At 37.2% G+C, this 25,527-nt stretch overlaps 1 protein-coding gene across 2 annotated transcripts in view; it reads left to right on the forward strand.

Annotated features, from left to right (window-relative positions):
- Positions 1 to 25,527, forward strand: part of VWA8 (von Willebrand factor A domain containing 8) — a 360,366-nt gene that overhangs the window by 235,462 nt on the left and 99,377 nt on the right. For both annotated transcript variants that reach the window (XM_059902829.1, XM_059902830.1), the window contains exons 30-37: positions 5,301 to 5,411; positions 6,512 to 6,576; positions 7,007 to 7,132; positions 8,559 to 8,668; positions 9,310 to 9,464; positions 13,879 to 14,071; positions 21,405 to 21,486; positions 25,125 to 25,329. In XM_059902829.1, coding sequence (XP_059758812.1) covers positions 5,301 to 5,411; positions 6,512 to 6,576; positions 7,007 to 7,132; positions 8,559 to 8,668; positions 9,310 to 9,464; positions 13,879 to 14,071; positions 21,405 to 21,486; positions 25,125 to 25,329 — 1,047 coding nt within the window. The remainder of the gene's footprint in view (positions 1 to 5,300; positions 5,412 to 6,511; positions 6,577 to 7,006; positions 7,133 to 8,558; positions 8,669 to 9,309; positions 9,465 to 13,878; positions 14,072 to 21,404; positions 21,487 to 25,124; positions 25,330 to 25,527) is intronic.

Below are 25,527 nucleotides of genomic sequence, written 5' to 3' on the forward strand. Positions count from 1 at the left end.
GTATCTAATGATGCTCAAGTTCCAACCATCACTACTATTGTAAGACAGCACTAATGAAAAGTACAGATGCCCAGAGTCAGGCTAAAAGTAATTCCAAACAGAAGATATAGATCAAAAGACAGTCTGTGTTTCAATTAATGAGAATTCTCCAGGTCTCAGTTAATCTGTACTATCCAATAGAAAGGAGTATAATGTTTCTGCAGACCTATTACCCACCTAGTATCTACCAAATAGTATACTAAGCATATTATTCATTCATCAGATATGTATCATGTGCCTACTATTAGGGATACTGCCATGAACAAAACAACAAAAATCCTTGTTCTCAAAAGCTTACATTCTGGTGCAAAAGGTAGACAATAAGCAAAGTAAATAATTACATCTTAAGTCAGAAGATGAGAAGCAAGGGAGAGTAAAATAGAAGGCTGGGAGGAAAGTTGCCTTTAAAACAGGGTGGGCGGGCAGGGATTGCCTAACTGAGAAAGTGATATTTAAGCAAAGATCTGATAGAGGTGAAGGAGAGAAGAGATATCAGGAATAAGAGAGTTCTAGGCAAAGGAATTATAAGTTCAAAGGCCCAGAGGCTGGAACATGCCTCTCGATCTTTAAAGAAGCGTGGTGGGGAAGACTGAATGAGGGGGAGGGTATAAGGAGGTGAGGTCAAAGAGGTCACTCAGTGGGTTGGGTCAGGGACATGGTGGAAGGGTGGGGAAGCAGATGTGTAGAGCCTTGTAAATCATTCTACCATTCTGCGGCCTGACTGTGAGGAAAGGGGAAGGTCTTAGAGGGTTTCAAGCAGAGGAGAAGCAAGATCTGACTTATATTTTTAAAGGATTTCTCCAGCTCCTCTGTGGTGAATAGTCTGTAGGTACTAAGGCAGAATGAAGGAGATTGATGAAGAGATTTTTACAATGATCCAAGCAAGAAATCATTGCAGTTTGGAGGAGGATGGCGGTCATAAGTAATGATGGATTCTGGATATATTTTGAAGGTGGGACCAACAGGATTTCCGAACAGATCAGATATATGAGGTGAAAGATAGTAAACTAAGGTCAACTTTAAGATGTAGGGCCTGAGCAACTGAAAGGATAGACCTGCCATGAACTGAGATGAGGAAGGAATTGATTTGGAGGGGAAGATTGGATGTGTGATTAAATTCGAGATGCCTATAACATATCCAAGTAGATGATTCTGGTGTTTAATGGAGAAGTCAGAACAGGAAACATACATTGGGGCATCACTGGCATATAAATGTTATTTAAAGTCATGAAACTGAAAGAGATCACTAAGGGAATGAATGTGGGTGGAAAAGAGAAGTCTGAGGACTAAGTCCTGGGGCAATGAAATATTAAGAAATGAGAGAGGTGAGGAGGAATCAACCAAGGGGAACTGAAAATGAGTGCCCAGTGAAGTAGATGGTTACACCAGGGTGTGGTATCCCAGAAGCCAAGTGATGAATATCTCAGGGAGGAGGATCAATTATTAAATGCTGACAAATGTGTCAAGGAAAAGATTACATATATTATTCCGTGTTATTCTTCCACAGGCCCAGCGAGGTAGCTTTAGCAATATTTACATGTGAGAAAACTGAGTCTCAGTAAATTTAAATAACTTGCCCAGTAAATACATGGTAGAACTGAGGTTCCAACCAAATTGGATTGACATCACCAGAATTAAACTTCATCCATGCTGTCGCTCACTGCAGAAACGTGGGGAAAAGAATAGTCTGAAAAATTTTTTAAGTATTCATAATAGGAAAATATGGAAAAAATGTAATGTTGTTACTTGTTAAGTATTTAAACACACTATGAGAGTAAAGCGTTACCTAGAAACAGTACTTTTAGACTGTTTCTAATCAAGAATAAAAAATTGCATAAGTAACACAGCAGTATTTCATTGAGTAAGTAAGTCAACTTTAACTTTAGGCTTTGCCTAAATAATTATCTTAAATTCTGAGTTAATAAAATTTTTTCTGGTTTTCGCAATTTTTTTCAATATGGCTTTCTCCTAGAAGCAGAATTTATCAATATCCAGCTATTGCTTATAAAGGTTTGTGTACATCACATTGGAATAAGGGTTTTACTTTATAGATTTCCAACAAAATACCAATGCCATTGAATTGAATTCTACAGCCAGAAGAATCTGTCATAAAAAGCACATATCTTGGTGATTTTTGATTCAGGAAACCAATCAAATTTAAATAGGAGTCTAAATTTGGAGTATTTATTCAAACAATCTTGCCAGATTTTCAGCTGTCAGGTAAACTGTCAAATTTACATATGCCAATTCTTTAGAAGTACGAGATTTTCAGGTTCTCAGGAAGTATTTTATTTTCTCAAAAGATCCAGTTGTTTGGCAACATTGCTGACCAATACCCTGCTCGCTTATAACGACTTTCATCAAAGAAAATCTGTTTTTCAGTGTAAAGATGTGCTTGACTTGTACAGCCCGCACTTTCCCTCCTGGCATTCTTGCATGCTACCTGGCTTATCCCTTGGACCAGTTTCAACAGTTTTCCAGAAGGGTACCTCAATGCTCTCAGCAGGCACGCACAGCTTATCAGGATACTTTCGCTACCTGTACTCTGAACTGCCTCTTCTTTTCCCAGAGAGGATATATCAGCTGTCTGTTTTATATTATGTCCCTGCTAGGATATAAGACCTCCTTAATTCCAAATGAACAGCATGTAACTGTAAAACTTAACAAATGATAAATAATTGTAATCGAATAAAAAATATGTGCACTGCCATCAGTTCCTTCTCCCCCATTCTGCCCTGACAATAGAGCTAAAATATCATGGAGAAGTACTTCCATTAATTCATCTCTCCCTTGTCTTTATAAAGCTTGGCAACAGATACATTTCCCTGGTTAGTTTAAGAAGTTGTTCAAAAATTCCTGGCTAAAATAAAATCTTAAGTGAGGAAAGGGAAATTTTGCCATGCCTAAAAATAAAGCCTCCTCCCCCCACCCGCCCCATGAGATGACTTATTACATCTGTACAAAGTTTAGAACTTCAGACTTTAGGACATTGAGGTCATCCAGAGGTTACTTTTCTCCCAGTCAAATACAAACATAATAAAGTTGCTCACTCGCTTCTCCTCCCTGCCCCCCTTAAAGGAGAGCCAAAACCACAGTTACATGTACTCATGTGTGATGCAGAATTCTATTTTTGAACTCAGACAGACTATATCATTAGTCATTTACAGAAGGAAACCATTAACATCTAAAAGGATGGAGCAGCAGAACTCCTTCATGTTGCCAATTGCTTCTAGAACTAATTCTAAATACAGCAGTGGCTGGAAACATATATATGTGTGTGTATATAAACATATATATATATATGTTTTCTGTTACTTAGAAAGATACAGTTTTTCAGTTCACTTATGCAAAGTTATGAGTATACAAGTATTAGACCCTAAAAAGGAAGAAAAATGCAAAACTGTACTCATTTTTCTGCGTAATCATATCTGTTTAATCATCTGCTTATTTCTTCTACTTAATCATATTTTGGGATCAAACATTATTTTTAGGACTTTCTGTTGCTTAGAAAAGTTAATATTACCCCAAATTGCTTAAGTGCTAACAATTCGTGTTAATGTTGTACATATTTATCGCAAGAGAGAGTTTCTCCTTTAAAAAATACTTACTCAAAAAAGATTTAATCTAGAATAGAGACTGTAAATTTTTAACTTATTAATACATTTTCTTAAGGGAAACTTTAAGGGTTTTCCTTAAGGTTTTCATCATTTTCAAACTTTCAAATGCCAGGAATGGTGCTTCATATATGACATGTTGATTTTAAAAAGAATATTACTAACACACATTCTTAATGGAGAATTGCATATTATACAGAATGATGCATTCTAAGAGTGTTTATGGAAAAATTTAAGCGTTGTCAACATGCTTGGTAGAAAATTTTAATACAGCCAAGATTCAGAGTATATGGAATAAAGGAGACTTTGGAACAAATACTACTTTAATTCTTGAGCACTTCAGTAAAATTGACTAGTAAAATAAATTGAAACCACACTGTGAGGTCTCAGATTTGCAGATGAATCATTAACCTACTTACATTTCTTTTTATTTCTCTCTAACTGGATTACGTAATAAAGGGCAAGGGTCATGGTTAATTCATCATTGTATTCTCCTTTGTGCTTTAAATATAAGCTGCTCAATAAATGTCATGGAACAAATGAACAGACTTTTCATGTTTTGTATATATTTTGCAAAATACATATTAATTCTTCGGGTGCTTTGTGATTTTATTTTCCCCAAAGAAAGTTCTTGAAATGAAAAGTTCATAAGGGTTAGGATAACTGAAGGGGCCCAAAATTTAAAACAAAACAAAATAAATAAGACAAAACAAAATAAACAAAAACAAGAAAGAAAGAAAAGACAATTGCATAACAAGGCCTGACAACTTTCTGGTGCCTTTTTGTAAACCTGTTAGTCTAATCTTCAAATGTCTTTAAATTTTAATGAAAAGAGCCCACTTCTTTGCATCTCTTTAAAATATTTAATCTTTTCTGGCTTTCTCAATTTTAAATTCTTATTTCATGTGTTTCTGTTCACTTATTTTAATGCCTAAGGTTAATTTTTTTTTTAATTTTTTTCTTGAAAAAGTCCTCCTAATTACTGAGAGATTATTACTTCATTTGCATAACTGTGATTAATGCTGCTGGAGCAATCTCTTGTCTGTAGGTTATTACAGCACCAGCTATGAAAGTTCTCAAGCTTAGTGAATGTCAAGATGAAACATTCATTACTAGCTAGGTTCTTGGGGTCCTTGATATTTTCTTGCTAACCCATCTTTATAACATGTACATATTTTCTGAGTTGAACCTGGATTTGTGAAAAGAATAAATGAGATTCAATTATGCACAGTGTAAGAGAGTTTTCAACAGAACGTTCTTTAAGTGTAATTTTGATAAAAGTAAATGGGCTTTTAAAATTATCGATTCTCTTAATTTCCTCATTTGTATGTAATAAAACAGAAATCATGGTTAAACGAGCCTATATTTACAAGGCGATGGTTTTAAGATAAAATCTTCAAAGAGAAGATTCTGCATTACATAATTAGAAATATCTTCATTAAACTATCTAATACTTTAAATTCTGTATTAGGGAAAAACATTTAGTGTCTTCATGGTGTCTCTTAAATATTTCAGTATTGTCGTCTTCCCTTTCGTTTATTTATCACTATTGCCTTTATTCCCAGGCTGCCAAGAGGCTGCTGCTAAATAAATAAATAAATAAATAAGCAAACACGCAAACAAACAAACTGTTCTCTTTATTTCCAGAGCAATGTCATCCTGTTGTTGGATACCACTAGCCAAGCCCTTCATCGTCTCATCTTACCTTCAGAAGAGTTTACACTTAAGAAAACTTCCTGGTGGAACAAGGAGGAAGCTGTAAGAAATACCCAACTTGTCCAGCAAATTGCTAAGGATTTTCCATAGCTTTGTAACCGTAAAAATGCATGCCTGCCCATCCCTTGCGGTGCCTTTTGTTTGCTATAATGCACAAGAGAATTCTCTTATTATACACTTGTAAATTTTAATATGATACAAATAGGTAGACATAGATACATATATAATTCAATATCAATGGCTTCTTTTTGTATCCATCATAGTCACATGAAGACTTGTCAGGACGCAACTCACAATAATAGGACATCATGAGCCATTTGAGTGTGGTATTCATGACAAATCCCTAACATGCACTTTAATAGTCACTTTAATAGTTTTCCAGTTATGAGTTTGTTTGGATTTATGTAATGAACCTATGAGTGCAACAGCTGATTGTATTTACTAGATAAATAAACGTTTTAGCTTATTAACTAAATTAAACTAGTAAACATTTTGGCTAACCAACGAGAATTTTTTCTGCCATTTAGAAAAAGGTAATGGATATAAAATAAGGCTTACCCTCTGCCCTGCACGACAGCATACTTAGGTCTTAAAAGACCACGAAGAAAAGAGTTTAAATGTCATAAATATATCCAAATCTAAGAAACAAAATATTTCCTACGTATTTATGCTATGGTACAAGTTCCATATTGATCAACAGATAGCATGTTTATTTCTAACCAGTATTTGGCATTTTTTTTTAATATTCTTTTTTTTAATATTTATTTATTTATTTGGTTGATTGTGCTGGGTGTTAGTTGCGGCATGCGGGCTCTTAGTTGCAGTATGTGGGATCTAGTTCCCTGACCAGGGATCAAACCTGGGCCCCCTGCATTGGGAGCGTGGAGTCTTAACCACTGGACCACCAGGGAAGTCCCCTAAAATATTATTCTAAAGATGTTTTAGTGCACAGTTCACAATTAATTTTGAAATATATTTTAATCTATGTTACCGTAAGAGTCTTGGAGTGGATAAAGAGGTAGCTTCTCAGAGAATTAACATGTTTTACACGTTGAAGAACTTTATTTAAGGAAAAGCAGCTGAATAGACATGAATGCATCTGACACATTTAAAGTGAATATTTTGTTTTGTTTTGTCTTTAGGAAACTTACAAAATGTGTAAAGAATTTGCGCACAAAAACTGGCTAGTATTCTACAAAGAAAAAGGGTGAGCTCTTTGTTGTAGAAGATTTAATCTGGGATCCTTATTGTGTCCATTCTGTTTCCTCCTTTAATTATGCTTGTTTATTGTAAAACTAATGTAATAAAATTAGAAATATTTTATTCTAAAAGTATCTTATCCCACATTGCAGAACATTGAAAAACAGACATAAGAAAAGACACTGCCCGTAATTCCGTATACAACCACTACTAGCATGGCCGCTCTCACTTCTCATTTTTAATTCTTATGCATACCTTTACATAGTTTAGAGTTTTATATATCTATTTTCTCAATTAACATTTTTCTATGTTATTATCTAGTCTTAAAAACATTGTTTTTAGGGTTGTATAACATATCATGAAATGACTGTGCCATGGTTACTCAACCAATATCCTCATCATTTCCTTTCAGAGAGTTTTCTTTTTTTTTTTTTCAGGAACACCCTGGCTGTGCTGGATGTTCTAGAAGGGCGAACTCACACCATCTCACTTCCCATCAACCTCCAGACAGCTTTTCTCGTAGCAGAAGACAAATGGCTTCTGGTGGAGAGCAAAACACATCAGTGGGTAGATCTACATGGCACCTCATGGAGTGTGCTTAGTTATCCAGCATCCTTACAGCTCTGTCTTCCTGTGTCTGTCTTTTAACAATTTCTGTATTTGGCAGCATCTCTATAGGTGAAACTCCGAAGAAGAAGGGACGGGAAAATTTAAGTAAATTAAATGTAACACACTTCGCACAGTAATTATAAAAGTGTTTCAGGGCTTCCCTGGTGGCACAGTGGTTAAGAATCCGCCTGCCAATGCAGGAGACACGGGTTCGAGCCCTGGTCTGGGAAGATCCCACGTGCCGCGGAGCAACTAGGCCCGTGAGCCACAACTACTGAGCCTGCGCGTCTGGAGCCTGTGCTCCGCAACAAGAGAGGCCGCGATAGTGAGAGGCCCGTGCATCGCGATGAAGAGTGGCCCCCGCTTGCCGCAACTAGAGAAAGCCCTCACACAGAAACAAAGACCCAACACAGCCAAAAATAAATAATAAATAAATAATAAATAAATTTTTTTTTAAAAAGTGTTTCAGAAGATGACCTTGAAATTAACAGTGAAAACATAATGACTTTTACAACTGATCCATATTTCTTTAGGATTTTTCCTGTTAGCACACTGAGAAGTCACTGTATTCTTGCCAAACTAGAGATACTTCAAAATAGATTTTTAGTTTATCCTCTCTTCAGAGGGCCACAGTCTCCATCCAAATGCTGTTGCTTTTTTGTAACTTCACAGAATCCACCCCTTAGAAGCTGCTTTTTCATTTTATCTCGTGTGCTCTTATTTGGTTATGTTTATGTTTGTGTTGCCTCTTCCATTGGACCGTACACTTCTTGATGAAGAGGACATTATGTACACTCGGCATAAGAGGGGTGCACAGTAAATTTTGAGTCACCCTCCCTCATACATTACATCTGCTGGCTTCATGCAGATTCTCTGCCCCTCTGCTGACAAGCAGAAGTGACCTGCTGCAAAAGATTCCTGGCTATATATATATTCCTATATTAGAAATCTTACAGACAAGTAGATCAAGGGGATTACAGCAGTGAGGGCTTCTGTCCCTTAGCTGGTCACAAATCAGAGGTTGGGCTTCTTCTTACTTGCGGATCAGTCATATTAACAGCAGGCTCCATGATAGTACAGATGTGTTTCTTTAGAGTCGCTTTTCTTTTTTTTTTTATGGCCCTTCCTCTTACAGGAAGTATTGGATTTTCAGTTCACATTTATTATTGCACTGTTATTATGCACTGCTCTTATACAGTGTTAAGAAGTTATTTTTAAAATTCATGATGAAACTCTGAAACTGCAAATTATACTCAGAATATAAAGAAGAGGCTTTGGCGGGGGGCGGGCAGGGTATGGGAACTCTGATTTTTCCTAGTCTGGCCTCATAGTTATTAGAAAAAGAAAGACTTTTCACTTAGATGTTTTGTTTGTTTACAGGAAATATCTTTTAACTAAGCCTGCACACATCGAATCTGAGGACAGTAGGGTTTGCCAGTTGTATGTGCTGAAAGAGGAGCTGCCTAGCACGGGGTTTGGAGTCACACAAGGTAAATACTGTGTTCTGTGTGTTTGTGGCTGTATGGGTACATGCCTGCATACATACTGTCCTCTAGAATCATTTAAGGACAATAGTATCGACATGTTAACTTTATACCAAAAAAGAAATCTTTGTCACTACACTAGAAACAGTAAATAAGAATCTATCGTCTTTTAAATTCTGTCTCTGAAATTTTTAAACTAACAAGTCAGAATGTTTACATATATGTAGGTTCCAAGTCTATTTTAGGATTGCATCATTTCTTTTTTACACAGACCATCAGTATTTCTACTTTATTCATCACAGTTTGGGGGGGGGTGAAAAGTAATTATGAAAAAATTCTAAAATATACCATTGCTAAGACTGGTTTGGGCCAGTTTCACCTCTTTCTGCAGAGTGCTATTATATTAATCTTGATTGCTAATAAAAATTTGAATTCTTGAATAAATACTTGAAATCACTTTGAGAAGATGCCATGATTGTGAAAACTGAGTTTTCTCAGACAAAAAGCCATGAGTGTAATTGGAAGCGTTTTCTATTTTTTGATTTGTGCTTTTCTGTTTGAGTTGGTGAGAATGAAATCTTGCAAAAATTAATTCCTGGAGCACTTCAGGGGCATATGGTGTTTAATGTTTCTCTGACACTTTTTAGAAACAGACTTCAGCATACCTCATAAAATTTCAAGTCATCAACTATCATCTGAAAATCTGAGTTCAGCTGTGGGGCAAAAGATTGCCTCTCCTAACCGAATTCTCTCAGATGAGAATAGTTATGCTACAGTCGTTGTTGGTTTCCCAGATCTCATGGTAAGCATAAATTTCTTAAATGATTGAATAACTATTTCTTCCCCCCATTTTGGCCTATACTCTATAAGCCTATTTGAGGGGTAATTAAAAACGTAATGATTTTCTGGTAAACATTTCACATCAACCTTCTGTTTTCCAGACCAGTCATTAAAAAATGCATTCTATATGGTTTCATTGCTTGTTAAAAATTAACATATACATTGTAGTGCAATTATATAATTTAGTAAAGGAAAACCAGTATTCTCCATACACGGGAGTTCATGTGACAGTTAAATACTTAACATACTGACAGTGATTTTATATCATGCTGTCTTAATGTGTGCTCATGTCATCTGTCAAGAGGGACAATTTGAGACTAACAAAATAATATTTCTTCTAGAATTTTTTAAAGTGAAATATGTTGGAGTCTCATTACTGTAGGTTAAGTTTTTCAGCGCTCATGAACACTAATTCACTTTCCATTGAGTTTTGCTCTGATTTATATCTTTGCTGCATCCAGATTATACTATAAATGCTGGTGGTCTCAATTTAATTTGCTTTTAAATGGATCCTTCTGCTGTTATTTACTATTATCTGTAAAGAAGAGGCTATTTATAATTGACTTTAGGTGAAACTAGGTACCATCTTCCCCTGATGGAAATGTGGGAACATGAAATATAAAGGTTATTTCAGCCCAAGTTGCCATCTAATAACCTTAGATGTAACTCCATGTGTTTTGATTAAACATTTAATTTTCATAATTTCCTTTGTAGCTTTTAGGTGGGATGATAGAATCACTTAAAGATAAAAAATATTGGCTCTGCTTAATAGTACACCAGTCTCACATGCCTCAAAATTTTAATGTAATTAATGAATGATGAGTACTTCAGGGTATAAGACTTTTGAAATCCAAAACCCGATGGATAATGTGTGGTTTAGGACTTTGCCTTATGTCTTCTTAATTATCAAGTAAAAAACATTTGCTGTGGATTATATATCTGAAAATGAAACATGTTGGAATACAGCATCTACGGCAGCCTTGATTAAATGAAAGAGTTATGTTTAATATGCTTTCTACAATGCTTGCTGCTATCAGTAGAGAAAATACTGGAGCTACTTTTCTGAAGGTGGAACTGTTTTAAAAATTGATCTTTTGATTGAAGAAATTAGTGTAGAAATATAATGTCACTATAAAAAGGTAAGAAAGCTGAGTATAAGGTAATGTTTATATTGACCCTCTAGAAATCCTTTGTAGACTGTAGGACTAGTGACCTTGTTAAATTAAAAGCTGCATCCCCTATATTTATTACCCACATATCGGAGATGTTCATGAATTTTTGTTTGATGATAGATTAGATCATTCAGTTAGACAGCCTTTCAGCATTAGATTAGATCATTCAGTTAGACAGCCTTTCAGCATTTTATGAGCGCAGTCATATTTTTTAGACCCCAACACAAGTCAGGCACTGTACTATTCTAAACCATTTTATACATGATAATTAATTTTTACAACAGTTGCACAAGGTTTTATAGATAAAGAAACAAAAACAGAGAGGATATATCCCCCAGGCCACAAAGATATTGAATAAGGGAGCTGGGATTTGAGCTCAATGGTGACTGTCCCTCAAATGCATATCCTTTCTACTATATACTACAGTGCCTTTCTGACTTTATGTGAATTTCTTTTGATTCTTCACAAAACTATTCACAAAAGGGCATATCATCTCTTTTTAACTTTTTATAGCATTATCAAAGGCACCTAAATTATTATGAACTTATTATAACTTTCTTAACCTACTACCAGATGGCTACAAAAACCGACAGCAAGTATCATAGTGAATCCTCAATAGTGAAACGTAAAAAAGCATTTGTTTCGATATCAAGAGTAAGACAAGGATACCCACTACCACCACTTCTCCTAAACATTGTTCTGAGCGTCTTAGACATGATCCATGAGAAATTTTTTTGATACTTTGACTTTCCTCAAAATTAAAAACCTCAGGCTTCCCTGGTGGCGCAGTGGTTGAGAACTGCCTGCCAATGCAGGGGACACGGGTTCAAGCCCTGGTCTGGGAAGATCCCACATGCCGCGGAGCAACTAGGCCCGTGAGCCACAGCTACTGAGCCTGCGCGTCTGGAGCCTGTGCTCGGCAATGAGGGGGGCCGCGATAGTGAGAGGCCCGCGCAGCGCGATGAAGAGTGGCCCCTGCTTGCCGCAACTGGAGAAAGCCCTCGCACAGAAACGAAGACCCAACAAAGCCATACATACATACATACATACATACATACATACATAAAAAGAATGTAAGCAGACAAGAATAGCATTAAAAAAATTTAAAAAAAAAAAGCAAAATAATTAAAAAAAAAAAAACCTCGGGCTTTCCTGGTGGCGCAGTGGTTGAGAATCTGCCTGCCAATGCAGGGGACACAGGTTCAAGCCCTGGTCTGGGAAGATCCCACATGCCGCGGAGCGACTAGGCCCGTGAGCCACAGTTGCTGAGCCTACCTGTCTGGAGCCTGTGCTCCACAACAAGAGAGGCCAATAGTGAGAGGCCCGCGCACCGCGATGAAGAGTGGCCCCCGCTTGCCGCAACTGGAGAAAGCCCTCGCACAGAAACGAGGACCCAACACAGCCAAAAATAAATAAATAACTAAATAAATAAATAATTTTTTAAAAAACAAAAAAAAAAACCCTCCACTCTGTAAAAAAGACACTGTTAAGAGAATGAAAGGACAGTCTACAGGCTGGGAGAAAATATTGGCAAATCACATTTCCAGCAAAGGACTTGTATCCAAAATATATAAAGATTTCTTAAAACTCAAGAGTAAGAAAATAATCCAGTATAAAAAATGGGCAGAGTGGCCCATCATGAGGTGTCAGAGGTCAGAGGCTGAGCAGATGAGCAAGGTATCTGTGGTGTGGGAGGGAGTAACAACTAGCGATGGGAATCAAGTCCAGCCAGGATGAAGATGGCACCCCATGAAGGGGCAGCCTGGTGTGGGATGTGGGAGCCCTAGTAAGGTGAAGAGTTTGTTGATACGTGTGCATAGCTCAGTGTGGGCTATCAGGCCAAGCAGAGTGAGGAGGGCATTGGCCTGGAAGGGAAAGTTAGTGGTGGAGATGGGAGATGAGTCATATACAGTGGAACTGAGCCAAAAAGTAAGTATATGAAGGGTAATGACGCCTGGGTTTCTCACTGTTAAAGAAGGGAGTTACAGATACAGAAGGAAAGAAAACTAGAATGAGTCCTGTAGTGGTTGGATTGGAATTGGGTGTATCTGGGTGAACTCACGGTTTTCAAAGTATTTAAGTAGATATAGAAATAAAATCAGAGGTAAATGTATAAAAAAAAAATGGGCAAAAGACTTGAACAGACTCTTTACCAAAGAGGATATATGGATGGTAATTAAGTACATGAAAAGATGTTCAACATCATTAGTCATTAGGGAAATGCAAATTAAAACCGTGATGAGATACTACTATTGCCTATTAGAATGGCTAAAAAAAAAATTTAAATACTGACAATACCTAGTACTGACAAGGATGCAGTGGAAGAGGAAGGGCAAACAATGACCAAGACATTTCTGAAGAAGAACCAAGAATAAAAAGCAGAGGTACTCGCCCTACTAAATTTCAAGGCTTATTATAAAGCTTTAGTAACTAAGACCACATGGTATTGGCCTAGGGGTAGAAAAATATACAGTAGAACAGAATGGAATGCCCAGAAACAGCTGCCTGCATACATGAAACTTTTCTGACAACAGTGCTGATCAGTGGGCAAAGGTTAATGATAGTTGAACAATTAGCTATCCATGTGAAAAAAAGACAAGCATGGAGCCCTGCCTCATACCACTCACAGAAATAAACTCCTGGGGGGTTAAGGAATTAAATGTGAAAGGCAAAACTTCAAAATGTTTAACAAATACATAGGGGAATATCTGTGATCTTGGAGTAGAGAAGGATAAATATATATGTGGTAAAAATTTAAAGTCAAGCAAGAGAAAAAAATTAACACAAAATTCCAGAAGAATTAATGTCTAGGGAATATGAAAGAGATGTGATTGAAAAGGGGTCCTCCAGGGGCTTGAGAAATACTGGTAATACTATTCCTTATGCCAGATAGTGGATGCTATAGGATAGTTATTTATTTATAGTTACTTAAATTACCTGTATTGTTATATTCCCTCTTTTTAGCTATAATTCATTTCAAGATAAAAAATGTGTTGCATATTTCACACTTGTCTGAAAATTATGATTATTGATGAAGCAGCTATCTTCTGTACCAAATTCAAAAAGGTTAAGGAATAATTTGATTTTCTTATATTTGTGAAATATAAGTTTACCACTGGTATCTGCTCAAAGGACTGCATTGTAAAAGTTGTGAATGTAGTTTATAATACTTCAGTGCTTGAATTTCTCTCCTTTGTTTTTTAGTCACCTAATGAAGTTTATTCTTGGAAAAGGCCAACATCTTTGCATAAATCAAGGGTCACTGATACATTCTACGGAGGGAAGAAGAAAATTGGAGCTCCAAAGCAGAGCAATTGTGTGACTCTTTTGGATACTAATCAGATAGTCAGGATTTTGCCCCCAGGAGAAATCCCTCTAAAAGATATCTACCCAAAAGGTAAGAAACTTACCAATTCCTATTTTATCAAGCCAGTCAAAGGTAGTTTGGTTTTGGTAGGGATATTTAACTTATCATTATCATTTTATATTTATGAATATGAATAATTTTAACAGAGTTTAGTAACTAAAAAGACCTATATGTGCTCAGAAGGGTTTCACTAAACTTCTCATAGGAGTTTAAGACTTTTGCCTTAAACTCCTGTGTCTAAAGGCCAGGGACTTATGCAGCCTGATTCACTTACCAATGCTCTCAAAGTCAACTTATGTTTATTACTGCATAACTTACACCAGGTCCTGTGTTGATCACTTTTCCTTGCATAAATTCATTTCATCGTCAAATTCCCATTCTATCATTAATGTACTCTCAAGTTTATATGCAGGGAAACTGACAGAGAGGTAAAGTAACTTGCTAGGGTTCTCCCCAGCAGTGGTCAGCAGAGCCCACATTTGCACCAAAGTCTTCCAACCCAAGGCCACAGCTACTCTTACTGAACCACACCGGCTTTCATCATAAAGGATAATTATGAAAATTTTTGATCATCGAGCCACTGATTATTATTTGCATCATAGTGGTAGTAATATTGTCCTGTGTTTACATTCATTATATTAGTGTGGACTTCATAAATATAATACTAAACACATTATAATAATCTGTTACTGGGTTTGAAAAGTCCTGGTTATATGATAATGTTAGAATTAGTTCCTTCCAAATAAATCACCATTTCCTTAGAATGTTTTTTATGGTAAAAGAGACAGGTAGATACACTGACAATTGCAGTGCAGTGCAATAGGTATATTCACAAGGTGATATATAAACACAGAGGAGAAGCTTACAACCCAGGCTTGTGATTCCGAGCTGACTCTTGAAAGATGAATGGGAGGGAATCAAATGAAGGAATTGTTCTAGGAAGAGAAAACCCCACGAGAAAGGTACAGAGGCATTACAGAGCACTCCAAGAGTTACAAGAAATTCTATACCAGAATTCAGTGCACCTTCATCCACCCAGAAACCTGTGGGTCAGCCCTGATGCTTCTCCCTCATCCTCCACATCATCATCAATCGCCATGTCCTTTTGATACAACCTTAATATACCTTATATCCACCCACTTGTCTACAGTTGAGTTGCCAACATCCAAATCACCACCATCTTGAACTGGAACGCTGCAGTAGCCCTCTGACAGAGTTCCCTCTTCCATTCTTCCCCCACCCCCCATTCTCCACACATCAGACAGAGTGTTGTTATTTAAGTATTTTATTGTTCTCATTTGTTCTTATTAGGGACCAGTTACACAGAGTAAAATTCACCCTTTTTAGTGTATAGTGCTGTGAGTTTGACAAATACATACAGTTGTGTAACCATCACCATAACTGATAGAGAACAGTTCCATCTCCCCAAAAACCTCCCCTATGCCACTCTGCCATCAAGCCTTCTGCCTCTCTCCATACCCCCACTGATCTGATTTCTGTCCTCATTGATTTGCCTTTTCCAGAATGTCATATAAATGGAATCACACAGTATGTGGTCTTTTGAGTCTGATGTCTTTCACTTAATATATTATATATTTGAGAATCATATATGTTGTGTGTACCAGTTGTTTGTTCCTTTTCGTTGCTGAGTAGTAGTCCATTGTGTGGATATACCACAGTTTGCTTATCCATTCACAAGTTGACAGATATTTGTATAGTTTCCAGTTTTTGGCAATAATTAATAAGGCTGCTATGAACATGTTTGCACAGATTTTTAAGTGAACATAAGTTTTTGCTTCACTTGGGTGAATATGTAGGAATGGCATTTTTATGTCATACGATAAAACTGCCCAACTGGTTTCCAGAATAGCAATACCATTCTGCATTCCTGTCAGCAATGGTGAAAGTTTCAGTTGCTCTGCCACCTTTTCAGTGCTTGGTATTGTCAGTTTTTCACCATTCTAGCAGGTGTGTAATGATACCTCCTTATGATTTTAATTTTCATTTTCCCTAGTGCCAAATGATGTTGAGCATCCTTTCATATCTATCTTCTTTAGTGAAACGTCTCTTCAGATCTTTTGCCCACTTTCTGAATTGGATTACTTGCTTTCTTTTTAATGATTTTTGAGTGTTCTTTATATATTCTAGATATAAGTCCAGTATCGGATACATACTTTCCAAACATTTTCTACCATTTTGGTGAAGGGCCAAATCTCTTATGTTTTCTTCTAGAAATATCATATTTCTCGATTTTACACTTAGATTTGTACTCCACTTTGATTTAATTTTCTTATATGGCGCAAGGTGTGGATTGAGACTCATTGTTTTGCATGAGGATAGTCAATCATTCAGTACCATTTGCTGAAAAGATTGTCCTTTTTCTATTAAATTGTCTTTGGACCTCTGCAGAAAATCAACTGACCACATATGTGAGTCTGTTTCTGGATTTTTGTTTGTGTTCCATCAATCTATATTGGGTTGGCCAAAAAGTTCGTCTGGGGTTTTCCATAACATCTTCCATAAGATGGTACGGAAAAACCCAAACGAACTTTTTGGCCAACACGATATGTATCTATCCTTTCACTAATACCAAACTCTCTTGATAAAGGAGAGAATCTTTTTCATCATCCACACTTCATTCATTTTCACTGCTGTACATACAGTACAGGCAATTTATTCACCTGTTCTCTGTTGGTTCACATTTACGTTCTTTACAATTTTTTGCTATTACAAGTATTCTTGTACCAGTCTCCTTGTGTATATGTAGGGAGTCTGTAGGGTATATATCTAAGAGTGAAATTACCAAATTGTTACCCAAAGTTATTGTTCCAGCAGCATAAAAGATGAGGCTACTCTCCATCCCCATCCTCTCTTGCAAAGGTCAGACCTTTTATTGTGCACGTCCCTGATTTCTAGTAAGTTTGAGTATCTTTTTATATGTTGTGATTTACTCTTCTGAAAATTGCCTGTTTATATATTTTTGCCATTTTTCTCTTGGTTGCTAGTTTTATTTACCCTCATTTTTGAAGGTAATGTTCCTTAAATATTCCAAATGTATAGAAAGTGCTTAGGTTAGTGTCTGACACAAAGGAATAATTTTTTTTAATACATTTAGTTATTTATTTTTGGCTGCATTGGGTCTTCGTTGCTGCGCACAGGCTTTCTCTAGTTGCGGCGAGCAGGGGCTACTCTTCGTTGCGGTGCGTGGGCTTCTTATTGCGGTGGCTTCTCTTGTTGCAGAGCACGGGCTCTAGGTGTGCGGGCTTAGTTGCTCCGCGGCATGGGGGATCTTCCTGGACCAGGGTTCGAACCTGCGTCCCCTGCATTGGCGGGCGGATTCTTAACCACTGCACCACCAGGGAAGCCCAGGAAGAATTTTTTAAATGTGGGCTTTAAAAAAAAAAAAAAAAACAATCCTAAGAGAATGGTAAAGGGAGATCTCAGGATGCCACCTGTGCACAGGCCTAGGGACCAACCAGTTAGGATTAGAAAAGTTGGGAAGATTTCAGGAGAGATGCCTCCAAGAAAGTGAAGTTGATAAACCCAACTATTTGAACACATTAAGACATTTTGACATAGGGAAAACTTCGAGGATGAATTTGTGCTAGGTACATGAAAAACTAAACCAACAACAAAGCATGATTATTAACTCCATGAAAAGAAAAAGCAATAATACTATTATAAGACATAGCTCAGCTGTGAAGAGTAAATAATGTAAATAATGCCTAGAACTAAAACATGAAGACAGCACCATAAGGATGAAGGTGAATACCAAAGAAACAGCTTTAAAAAGTTGAAAGCGGGCTTCCCTGGTGGCGCAGTGGTTGAGAATCTGCCTGCCAATGCAGGGGACACGGGTTCGAGCCCTGGTCTGGGAAGATCCCACATGCCGCGGAGCAGCTGGGCCCGTGAGCCACAATTACTGAGCCTGCGCGTCTGGAGCCTGTGCTCCGCAACACGAGAGGCCACGATAGTGAGAGGCCCGCGCACCGCGATGAAGAGTGTCCCCCACTTGCCGCAACTAGAGAAAGCCCTCGTACAGAAACGAAGACCCAACACAGCCAGAAATAAATAAATAAAGTTATAAAAAAAAAAAAGTTGAAAGCATCTCGGAGAGCAGAAAATGAGGGGTGAGAGGAGTAAAGTCAAGGCTGATGATTTTTTCCTTCAGTCTGTTTGGCTCTTTAATCTATGTGCCTATAGATCTCTAATGATAATTCAAACTAAATTAATCTTTTTAAAGTAAATGGAATCCCACCACCTGATTAGTCAGGAACTAATGCACATCAGCCTTCTATTAAAGAAATCAATAGCAATTGTAAAGGCTACTCTCCTGGTGGCTTTTACAGTGATGGTATAAATTGTGGTTAATGCAGATGGGGAGAGATTTACTTCTTTCTTCCAATCATTTTCCTTCTAGTTAAATGTTAGCTTTTTTTTTTTAATACTTTAAATCATAGGCCTCAGCTCTTTAAATACAAAATAATGACTCTTGATTGAAGGCAGTGTACTGTTTTCTGAACTTTGAGTAAATTCAGAGATTTGGTATCAGCACAATCTCAGGGCACACACCACTCTTTTAATCTGTGAACACAGAAGTGCATTTAACCTAGTAGTTAACAGAAGTACATCAAATTACATTGCTTGAAGGAGTGAATTTTTTATATAATTTCATCTTCCCTCTGAAAATGCTCTTGGTTACTTTGTCTGACGGTTTTTATACCCCCTCCTAACCTTGGCACTGTGCGTCTAAGCTGTCCCCACTCTATATGGGAACCGCGCAGTAAATGCTGCGGCAGTGACTTCCCTTTAATCGTTAGTGAACTAATCCTGAAATATAATTTATACCTCTCTTCGAAATCCACCTGGACTATAAATGTAATGGAAATTTACTGAACCTCCATCCTCTCTACAGTTTTGAAACATTTAAAATGGATAGACAAGGATTTGGCTAAGTTTGGAGGGAAATCTGGCCACGGTTTTCACTTCCTTAATTCAATCATGTATTCTGAGCTGATTTATTTTCAAATCCGGAAACATCAATTCTGATTATTTTTCAAGCCTTACCATTACTACCGTCACTACCACCACCCTTAAAGTGCTTTATAGCCACAAATTGCCTTTTCTGATACATGAAAATATGTTTTAGCACGAGGAATAAAATTCTTGCTTTCTCCTTCCTGAAGTAGACACAGCCATTATTGCATTTTCTCATCCTCTTTATGCCATGGAATTCACTTGCACATTAAAAAAAAAAGAAAGAAAGAAAGAAAGAAAGCTGTAGAAAAAAAGATACTTAAAATAAGTTGGCTTACTTTGCTTTCTCAGGCAGTCTAAAAGCACTGGTGGCGGTAGCTCAGCCTAATACTACTACTTGTGAAAAAGAGAGTGTGTGTAAATGGCAGGCCAGATGCAACTGGCTAGCTAGGCAGCTCTAGTCATCCCAGCCGCTTCAGTAACTGGTCATTTTTGGCAAAGAACCAGGGTCTATAAGTAATTCAACACACTTCAGTTAGGTGCTAGCCACAGGAACTGTCAAAAATGATATATGGTGCAAAACTTTGTCCAAGACTGACCTTATATCCCAGGCAACGTTTCCAATGCAGGTGGTGCATGACTTACGATAAGCATGTTGGCTTTATACAAATGGCTATCTGAGGATGGCCAATTCAGCTGGGTGGTCGGGTTAGCATAGTAACTCTCTTTCCTTACTCTCTGCTGTCCGTGGACATCACTTTCCCTTCCTCCTGCCCCCTTTTGCCCTCTGGGACCACTCCTTGCCTAGCTCTGCAGCTCATACCTGGCCCCAGGGCTGTGATTCCCACCCTAGAATCCTTTCGAAGTCCCTAAAGGCTCACAATGATTTAAAAAAAAAAAAAAGGAACTTTCCTCTTTATGCTGTGGGCTCCTCAGACAAGGCAGGAACCACACACATCTCTTTCCTGTGTATCCCCAATGCTTCGTATAGTGTCTGGTGCAAAGTAAGCTCAACCACGTTTGTTGAATAAATAAGAGATATATTGAGGTTTTCAGATGGCCTACTCAAAAACCTTCAGCTGCAAACATGAAATAAAAATGCCAAGTTTCTTATTTTTTGTAAACTACATTGGATAAATTCAATGTGGACATTCCGGATATCTCATTCTAATCAGAAATTATAATAAGAGGTAGACAACAGACAAAAATCTTTAAGAGTACGGGTTCTTTGTAGGGGGGATTTTTTTTTTAAAGAGACATTGGTGGCCAAGATTTTGTAAAATAAGGCATTTTTAAATTGTTGCCCTACGGTCAGCTCAGGTAGGATCTGTGTGGAGTGGTGGGCAGAGCAGAGATTTTAAGGCCAGAAGAAAGGCCTGGTTTTGAAAGCCTTCTCTATCACTCTCCAGGCAAGTCCCATTATTATACCACCTCTGTAAGTCTCTACTTCCTCATCTCTCAAACAGGAATCCAAGGTCTTTGTTGTTGTCAGTGCTAAAAACACTATCTATAAAGACTAAGCAGTGTTCCTGATGCAGTGTTCCTGACACAATGGTGGCAGCTGGTGATGATGAGCCTGGTGGTGGTACTCAGGGCTTTGGGGAAAAAGTCAGTAAACGCCTGGAATTTGCTGGGAAACAACTCTGGAATGGGAGTTGAGGACTCTGGCCCCCATATCTCATCACCCTCTCCTTCCCCGCCTTTTCCTATTCTTCATGACCCAGAGTACTTGCCCCACTGCCCAATCCTCACCTCACCTTTTCTTGTCTTGAAGGGTCCTAAGAATTACAGCCACTGTGGGTGGAGCAACTACTAATCGGGTGCAAATAATGTTTGCGATGCTCAGATGCTCTCGTTATCCCCATTTTACAAATGATGAAGGCAGGTCTCAGAGAACTAACTTGGCCAGCGTAAAACATAGTTAGGAAATATCAGAGCCAGGATTTTCTACCAGGCCAGTCCAATTTCAAAGTAGGTGCTGATTCCACTGTGTTATACCGTCGTTGTTGTGATTTCCTGGGAAGGAAAAAGAGAATTCAAATGATGAAATAGTTTCAGATAAACTGTAAGTGCTAAAACATTGACCCATCTGGGGAAGCTATCAAAGAAAATGAAAGGAATTGAGGTAATTCTCTTGACAGTAAAGAATCACTAACATGCATCTATTTCACAGTCTCTGTATTTCCCTGACAAAAACACAATTCTGAGAGTCTAGCCTCAAGGCTGGAATTGGCCAGCCCAGGACCTTGTCAGGTGGGACCCAGAGTTCTGCTCTACGCTAGTGATAACTTCATTCCACTTTTAGCAGCATCCATGCTTTCTTTAGGTCCTATTTTTGTATCATGCAGTAATTTAACACTCGGCTCGTGTCTTGACTTGTTTGCAGATGTTATCCCTCCACAAACAGCTGGTTATATAGAAGTCACTGATCTCCAATCAAAGAGACTCCGATACATCCCTATTCCCCGGTAATCTGTTTTCACCTTTGTTCTTAGCTTGTGTGTCAGATTGAAAAAATGAGTGAATTCTTATCATGTACTCCGAATAAATGTGTGCTTTTTGCTTCCTTAAATAGCAAGCTCTTTTTTGCTTTTTTCAATTACAGTTGGTTTATATCTTGCTGTCCTGCATTACTTTTTTTTTTTTTTTTTGGCCATGCCGCACGGCATGCGGGTTCTTAGTTCCCCGACCAGGGATCAAACCCATGCCCTCTGCAGTGGAAGCATGGAGTCTTAACCACTGGACTGCCAGGGAAGTCCCTGTTCTGCATTCTTTACTGCCGTTTTTATTTTCATTTTGGAAAAAAGTTCAAATGTTACCTAGGTATAAGTCTAACAGCCTTCAAGCCTTCATTTCTCCTTTTTGGTCTGTCCTAATGATAAATGTTTTTGAAACAGCATTTTTTAGTACAGCAAAAATTTTCGTATTTATTAACTCCGTATATTAGTTTTCTGAGGTAAATGTATTCAAGATGTCAAAGGAATTTAAATAGCATTGGTTTAATATTGTTTTTAAATATGTAACTGAGCATCTACCATTGTGAAGACTATACAGTAGCCAAAGGGTTCCAGAGATTTGGAATGGAACTCATTACCACTGGCTGCTTTTATTACTGTTCGACAGTGGAAGCAAAGCATTCAAACTAACTAGACTAAGGGTATAAAAGGAGAAACAATGATTCTCCATTTCTTCCTTGACAGACACATGTGTCCTCACTTGTAGCCCATCCCTTTCTGGATGCATTCGTGCCTGATCTCCCTTTCTCAACCTAAGTGTGTGCCTGCTTTTGTATAGATTGATGTCACATCCCCTCCTAACATGTACTCCCTCACAGGCAACTGAGGCCTCACAACACATTGGTTAAAGGCTCACCCAAAATCCTGGGGAAAGGAGCCTGGAGAGGCTTCCAATGTCAGAGGAAGGCCAGCTACACCTGTCAGTCACCCAAATGTCACCAGACCTCCTGTTGACCCACGCCTCCAGCTCCCAGAAGAAAATCACTCAGCATGACAGTACAAAATAACTCAGAAACACAGTTTCATTTCTTAGGACCTTTTAGTCAGGTTCGAGAAATATGAAGAATAAAAGTATTATCCAAAGAAATAGATTTACTTGTTCCAACATATATAAGAATGCCTTCTTGGAACATCTTAATGTGTCAGTTTAATGAAAAATAGCTTTTCGTCATTTGGGGAAATTTCTTATTCCATTGTATGTTCATTAAAACAAACTATTAGTTCAAGTAGCAAAAGAAAAGAACTTTTTTTTTACATTTCTAAAGCATGATGATTTTTTTCAATATTTCTCTTAATTTCTCCCTAATTGGCCCTAGCTTTTTATTTCAGTGCTTTTCTCTGTTAACTTTCTGTATGAACCATATGTTATACCTGCCATAGAAGTAACATCTGGAAGGGCAGCTATATATATACAGCCAGTGCCAGCCGATCACCATACTTCATTCATTTAGTGCTGTGCTGTCCAGTAGAAATAGAATGTCAGCCATATATGTAATTTTATGTTCTTAGTAGCCACATTAGAAAAGTAAAAAAAGAAACAGGTGAAATTACCTTTAATAGTGTTTTATTTAACCCATTCTATTTAAAGTATTACTATTTTGAAATGTATTCAATATAAACATTTTAATAATACTTGACATTCCTTTTTTCTTCTGAGTCTTTGAAACCCAGTATGTATTTTACATTTACAGAACACCTCAATTTGGACTTGCCATATTTCAAATGCCACGTGGTTTAGAGTCTGTTCATTATCAGTATATCCTGAGTCTCTCTTGAGATTAACTATTGCCGTTTTTGGCGTATATGTAATCCAAGGGAACAACCCATCTGGATTTCAGTTTTGTTGCTGGTTGCTTAAATTTAGTATTCTGCTAGATAGCAGGAATTTTCCATTTGATGGCTAACTTCAAATAATAGAAAACACAGTAAAACTATATGTGACTGCAGGGCCAAAATAAATACATCACTTTCACTCTCAGTAAAATGTGAGTATTATTCCTCAAATATTTTTATTATTTGCATTTGTAAAATGATACTACTTAGCTCTGACATTTGGGAGTATATAAATCTGGGCTTCACTCTACTATAATTCTATGTATTCCTTAAAGACTTTGTTATTATATATAAGGGGAATGTGCATTTTTTTAAAAAAAGGTGAAGAAGAGATTCTAGACCTGGTGTGCAAGTTGTAGTAAATATGTGATATCTTCAAGCACATTTTTGACATACTGAAGAAATTGCCCCTGTAAATTTAAAGTTTCATGGTGGAGAGTTAAATAAGCAACCAGTAGGTACTGTGCTCAGTAGAATCGTACATATTGAGCACTTGTGGCAGAATTTCAAACATCATAGGTGGATAAATTTCATTACTCTTGAGTAGCCTTTTACTTCACCATCTGTACCTACTAGTTCTTTTCCTAAGGCAAATATTTTTTGAGAGAGCACCATGAGATGAATCCTGTATTATATCAAATGTTACCTTCATTGAGTCCTTCTAGTACTGTAAAGTAGTTCTGAAAACACTTCTTCCATCCTTCTGTTTTTGTTCTCTTCATATAAACATTTTCTAAGACTTCCATGTTCCACAATGGCTGGCTTTGTCACTCTGTGTTTAGTATCTACTAAGGCAGCCTGATAAAAAGGCTAAAGTCGCCTTGATTTATTCTTTAGTATATTATAAGAATTTACCCACTATGTAGTAGTTTTGTGGTTTTAACAAATCTACATTGATAGTGTATTATGTTTTTATTATCTATTAGATCATCCCTTTAGACCATTTATTTCATACAGAAAATATCAGATGTATTTAGAGAGCCAACACTGGTAATTAGAATTTATAATCTGTGTTTCTTTTGTATAGTGAAAGCTATACTGAGGTAAAGGAAGTGTGCAGTTGACTCTTATAGGCAAAAGTTGCATTCCTAGAAATGACTATTTCTGATATGTAATATCAGAAATAGGTATATGTATGAAATATATAATACAAGAAATATATAAATTCTTTATTATAAATCCATATAACTTTCTAAGTTAGAAAAGGTGAAATATTAAATATAAATGCAATTAAAGCACATAAACAAGACATCAGTTTCAGCAGTGACCTTAGACCCCTAAGGAGTGTGTCCAGTGCTGAGGGTATGTGAGGTGTCGGTTGGTTTAGAGTTTCTTTCTTCCTGACAGTGAATGCTAATGTCATCCAGGATCTACAAATACAGGAATATGTAAATAACCAGTAAATAACTATGTATTTTTTCCTTACATGTGGATCTGTTGGTATCTTATCTTTTAATTGTGCTTACTATTAGAATGTTTTTTTAAAGCATTACTTTTCTTACTGAAGTATAGTTAATTTACAATGTTGCATTAGTTTCAAGTGTAAGCAAAGTGATTCACATATACATATATATATATTCTTTTTCAGATTCTTTTCCATTATAGGTTATTACAAGATATTGAGTATAGTTGCTGTACAGTAGGTCCTTGTTGTTTAACTATGAGAATTCTTTGTAGGAAGTTTAATGAACCTGAAATCAGGTTAAACTAACTTCATTACCTGGACTTCACTGGTTGAACGCTGATTTCTTTTGCAGATCAGACTTTCTCTCACCATATACCACGTGGCTATCTACTATCTCAGACACAGATGCACTGCTGGCTGAGTGGGGCAAAGGTGGCGTTGTCACTGTTGATATGGGAGGTCGCATCCGGCTTTGGGAAACTGGACTGGAACATCTGCAGCGGTCACTCATGGAATGGAGAAACATGATTGGGCAAGAAGGTGACAGACTTATGCAGGTACCACTTGAATTGACCTTACCTCTTAAGGGTACACATTTGGTTATAAATTCATTCATTTAGTTGCAAATGCCACAGTCGTGGAAACTCCCAGCCCAGTGACTCAAATGTAGTTTACTTAAATAGCTAAAATAATTTTGGGACTCATAATAGAAAAAGACAGATCTATCCTTCCAGATAGTGAAAAAGTAAACATGT

The sequence above is a fragment of the Balaenoptera ricei genome, chromosome 18, assembly GCF_028023285.1.
Source record: "Balaenoptera ricei isolate mBalRic1 chromosome 18, mBalRic1.hap2, whole genome shotgun sequence".
Classification (NCBI taxonomy): Eukaryota; Metazoa; Chordata; class Mammalia; order Artiodactyla; family Balaenopteridae; genus Balaenoptera; species Balaenoptera ricei.